This window comes from Prunus avium, chromosome 3, assembly GCF_965620075.1.
Source record: "Prunus avium chromosome 3, drPruAviu1.hap1.1, whole genome shotgun sequence".
Lineage (NCBI taxonomy): Eukaryota > Viridiplantae > Streptophyta > Magnoliopsida > Rosales > Rosaceae > Prunus > Prunus avium.
In genome coordinates, this window is record NC_142286.1 from 6,236,976 (window position 1) to 6,242,310 (window position 5,335).

Genomic DNA, 5,335 nt, shown 5'->3' on the forward strand with positions numbered 1-5,335 from the left:
TGGATCAGCGTTGGTGGTTTGTGACATACAGGCCATGAGACTGAACAAGTTTTATTTTCATTTTTCAATTAAGCTCTTCGGGATTGCCTTTTGAATTTCCTTACGTTTTTCCGAGCTCATGTTTTCATTTCAAATTCTTGTTGCAACTTATACTAGTTTAATCGTTATAAGCTGAACTCAAATTTAAACTCGGATCTTACCGCGTTGCATGCAAGCATGTCTTTTTGGTGTCACGCTTGGGTTAATCTTTATTTTTCTCTCTTTGGGGTCAAAATTGTGGCTAACAATTCAGGCCAAGGTGAAAAGAGAACTCCGGTTGTATTTTATGGGGTCTGGAACAATGTTGTCGGCTGAGGTATCTGGCCAATAGCGAGGAGAGAATTTTAGCTCTCTCCGGTTGAATATGCCCATGTGCGGCCTATAGCGCACTATTGTCGATACAGGGGATATACAAACCGGTTACAAGGCGGATTCTCTCAATGGTGAGCCACTGCCGCAGTTGGAGTTGAGAGTTGTAGACACAAATGGGATGTGCCAAGGCAGGCAGATGGTCTGAAATGGTGAAACACTGATGCTTGCTCTAACCTCAAATTTTTTTCTTTGTTCATTTGATGCAAGTGATATTGGGTGATGGATTATTCGAACACAAGACCTTAGGTGCATGAGTAAATTCTCTTAACCACTTGAGTTACAAGCCCATTGTTTTCCTATCTCACTTTTACAAAGGGGGACATTATGCATTGATTTATCAACAATTTGTCAACGCACTCCACATGAAATCATGTAAATATGGTAGCTCTCTTAGCTCAACCTCATCTGCATACTTGGCCAATCAAATACAAGAAGTCTGCACCATATTGAAGGAGAAAAGCACATCAAATATTGAATGACGACAATTGTGGATACTTAAATTATTGTAATTCTTCTGACCGAAAAATTTACTGTGATTCTTGATTTCCTCTTTGTTTCTCCTAGTTTACGCATATAGAAAATCTTTCAACTCGCATGTTTAAACATGGACCTTACCATGTTTGCAAGCATGTATTTGGAAATGCTATTTGTTTGGTGTCTTTAGGTTAGCGGTTCTGGTTATTAAAATAACATTATAAAAATAAAATAAACAATTTTTTTTATTTATAAAAAAAACCCCCTAAAATCTCACTCTTCCGGTTAGCGGTTCTGGTTGTTTCATATTTTGAACGGTCTGGTCTACATACGATTCCTTCAAGAATCAATTGACCATCATTCTGAATCTTGTGGTCACAAAAGTAGAGGATATTCCAAAGTTCTAAACCTCAGTATACATCAGTTTTAACTTTTAAATAAGAAAGCCAAAAACTAATGTATCAGGCATTTGAATATCCTGGCATGTTCAAATGTTAGCAGCTCAATATCAGAACCCGAACGGAATGGAATTTCGATAAAATTGCTTCTTAGGTGACAAGGTGTACTTGCAGACTGTAGTTTGGACATGAGACATGTTTATCATTTTTTTCCTTCCATAGCAAGGGCTCCATGAATGTGCCCACCAAACAAAGAGTACAGGACAAGGTACAAAACTCACCTGTATATTTGAATAGTATATATGAAATTTACAGATATACTGAACCGCATGTCCCCATGACAGAACCTGAGACAACAGACTCGGTTGTCAAAGGCTCTTCTGTGAAACAATATGGAATTTTTTGCACTTCGACGAACCACCCCAATTGGGGTTTGACCATCTCCCTCACCCTACTGCTGGTCCGAGTCTCTGGCCAATGGTGAGGCACTGCTGCTCTCTCCAACCTCACTTTTACAGAGGGGACATGATGCATTGATTTTCAACCATTTGTCAACGCACTCCACATGAAAGACATGTAAACATGGTAGCTCTCTTAGCTCATCCTCATCTGCATACTTTGCCAAGCAAATACAACAAACCTGCACCATATTGAAGGAGAAAAGCACATCAATCAAATGAAAATTTTGGAAATGGTCTCATTGTTACTTCTACTTTGCAACAATTTAGTAATATATAAACAGGCACCAGGTAGTTGATTCAGAAAGGAAAGTTACAGATAACCAATATTTTAATAATGAGGAAGGTAAGTTATATAAACAGGCACCAGGTAGTTTAGATAATTTATTACTCTACATAAACCCTTGTTTCCCATAATAAACGTACTGTTATAGATAACAAATTAATCCACAATATAACTTCTAGTTTTAGCTAACCCAAAAAATTATCATAGCCAATTAACCAGTATCAACATCGATTGTGTTTTATATTTTCATTAATATTATATTCAGATTATAGCAATTCAAATTCTATTTGTTCCAATACTAGATGCACCCAGCTAGCCTAATAAGTAATGAGGCAAGTTAATCAAATATTGAGGGATGTCATGGCAGCATCTTCCTTAAAGCACTGGAAAAATGAAGTGATATCTGGATACAGATACAGAAACTGTTATGAGAAAGGGATGTTCTCAACATGAATACTTCATATTCAACATAAAAGCAACTTCTACCAGCAAGCTATGCAGAAGGAGCATGGATTTTAATTTCTGTTAGGTAGAGTTTCCTGAACTTGATGGTGAAAGTTGGTGTGAGAATCCAAATTTGGTTAAGTGTAGCTTAATTTCAAGACCATGAACTCAGCAGGCACCGAACCTACTCACCGCATCTTCTCCTGATATTGCGCGCTCCTTTTCTGTCCCTGCAGCCAAGAGCCCACCTTCACTATCCATGTTGCACTCGTGATCATCACTGGTCTCATTTTCCTTTAACTTGAATTTGTAGGTTGGGAGAGCATTAATTGATTCCACAGTGGCTCCTCTAGTCTGAGAAAAATCCCCTCGAAATCCCAGGACGGAGATGATGCAGGGCAGGCAGCAACAAATTGTTGCACATAGTATGAATGGCATGGCATATCCGATACAACTAAAGGTTAGGAACACTATGCATAACCTATGAGAAACCCAGAAAACATTAGATGACTCAATAACCAGTATATATTAAACATTATGTTATTAAGAGGTACCTGTACAATTTAGGAGCATCAGAGGGAGAAGAGTGACCTCCAAAAATCCACACATTGCCTACCACAAACCAGACTGCAAAAAAGCAATCTAAGGCCATCTTGAAATGATCCACTAACCCATTAAGTCTGCAAAATACAAGCAGCTTCTTCACTTCACTACATCATCTATAAATCATGTGTAAAATGTAGGGAAACACAAAAAGAAAAGAAAAGATGCTTAAAACTTAGAAGATAGCATTTAAATTGTTTGATGTAGCAAATAGGATTTCAAATCTTAGTGTAGTTATGAAAGTGTGTCTGTGTGCATGTGTAATTATCAAGAACAAACACAAATTAATGAATTATACCAAATCCATTCCCCTAAAAGCAACCACACCAGGAAACTTTACAGCTGATGATATCAAGTAAAATGCAATACATCACCCATCAATTAAAATATAAAATGGAAAAATGAAGGAAAAATTGAAAAACCTTGCACTTAAGGGTCCTGCAATTTGAGGGTTATTTGTGACTGTTTCTGAGGTGCGATTGTTTTCTTCATCAGATGCTTGAGAAATTGAAATAGCTGTATATGACATTGGTTCAGGAGGATTGCTTTCAGAAGACCCTTGATGCGATTGAAAGGATTCTTGCTCAGCACCTCTGTTGCGGTTACGGAACCTCCAGTAAAGAATAGGAAGTGTTGCAACACAACCTGATGCATAACCCACAACCCATGCAAACAAAGGGGCTTGTGGATTTTCATTTGTTGACAATGACAAAACAACAATAGATGCTATAATCTGACTCACAGTGACAACAAGCTCAACAGAAATCCATAACCCTGAATTCAAAGGGCTTCTTCGGCGACGACTGTACCCATCACCTCTCCTCATAAATGACGAATTCCTAGAATTTAATCTGTTTGAGGAGGATGAAGCAGCTTGATAGGTAGGGGCATGTGTACTAGCTGATGGTCTCTCTTCATGCTGAGGCAAGTCCACTCTAGGAGGTTGGTCATCACTAGATGAACTTGCTGAAGTATCACGATTCCTTGTTACATCAATTATGTGCACATGATTGCTAGGGTTTTCCATCTGCTCTAGTAGCAAAGGAAATTGGTCACTTTGAGCGTCACTATTTGGTTCTGGAGAGGGAACATCCATCTAAGTCCGCCAACCAAATTGGAAGGTGAGGATGCATAGATTATACTTAACTTGCACTTTATCTACAAATCCTCCTCCTTCTTTACTTTCAACACTGTCTGAAGCGAAAAGATTCAAATAATTTATTTCTATTCATATGTAAGCTGCAACAGAATCAGAACTATAATTAGGTTTTTTTTAATCATTTCTATAAAACACAAATTGAACAATGCTACACTTAAAGCATTTTTAAAAGAGTAAAAAATAAAATGCAGGAGAGCAGGATTGCAATATCACATAATTGGTAAATGAGCAATGCCAGCCCACCAAAAAGATGATCAGGATCACATGACCAAACAGACTAATTGTCGTTCATACATTATGAATTTACTCAAACTTTTGGGTACATCACCACTATACAGAAACAAGAATGGGAGCGAGATACATAACAAACAAAACCATGTTTCAACAAAAAGATAAAACCAGACAAGTGGAAGGTGAATAAATCTATCCAACTGATATCATGAAAAACTAAAGACTTGCTATCAAACATCCCTATGTGGGTGATTATGGGCAAGTATAAGTTGATCGGATATGCATTACATTTTCAACTAATTCTTAGTTCTCAAACCAGTACTACAACACAAGTCAATACACAACAGCCTCAAAACTCAGAGACCCACATAGTGGAAAAGCAAAATAAATCCAATTTCAGAAAATCAAAGACATATGTCAAGCATAGAAGCAAAACCCATGTCTCAAAAACTTCATATACACTCAATTCACACACTAAATTACACTAAAGATAAGAAATTTCCCAAGTTGACCATCCAAAAACGATCAAATCAAGCAATGATATCAACTCCACGAAAAGCTTAAAACCCACTAATAATCCTTCTAATTAAGCAAGATATTACAATATTTCACAGAAAACAAAACCCACAACCCAAAAACGATGATGAAAAAGAAATGAAAGAAGAAGAAAATCGTAGCAGATTCAACTAGTTTATACCTGATAATATAAGACGCAATGAGTATCACAGTCAGACGACCAGCTTTAGAGCTTACTTTCTTCCCATGTCTTCTATTTTTCTCTCAGATTTTCAGTTTTCTCGAGAAAAAAAAATATATAACGTCAGCTTTTTTGCTCCATTGCTCACGCAAACTCATCATAGATAGAGAGAGG

General features: G+C 37.2%; 1 protein-coding gene across 2 annotated transcripts; it reads right to left on the bottom strand.

Annotated features, from left to right (window-relative positions):
- Positions 1–1,479: 1,479 nt before the first annotated feature.
- LOC110760107 (RING/U-box superfamily protein) lies at positions 1,480–5,335 on the bottom strand. 2 transcript variants are annotated; one of them, XM_021962294.2, is made up of 5 exons: positions 5,162–5,335; positions 3,497–4,268; positions 3,026–3,151; positions 2,664–2,952; positions 1,480–1,923 (listed from the first exon to the last, which is right to left on the bottom strand). In XM_021962294.2, exons 2-5 carry the CDS (start codon positions 4,168–4,170, stop codon positions 1,735–1,737), a joined length of 1,278 nt encoding a protein of 425 aa, XP_021817986.1. In that variant the 5' UTR covers positions 4,171–4,268; positions 5,162–5,335; the 3' UTR covers positions 1,480–1,734. The 2 variants fall into 2 exon arrangements, with proteins under 2 accessions (XP_021817986.1, XP_021817985.1); XM_021962293.2 differs by having other exon boundaries at positions 3,497–4,313.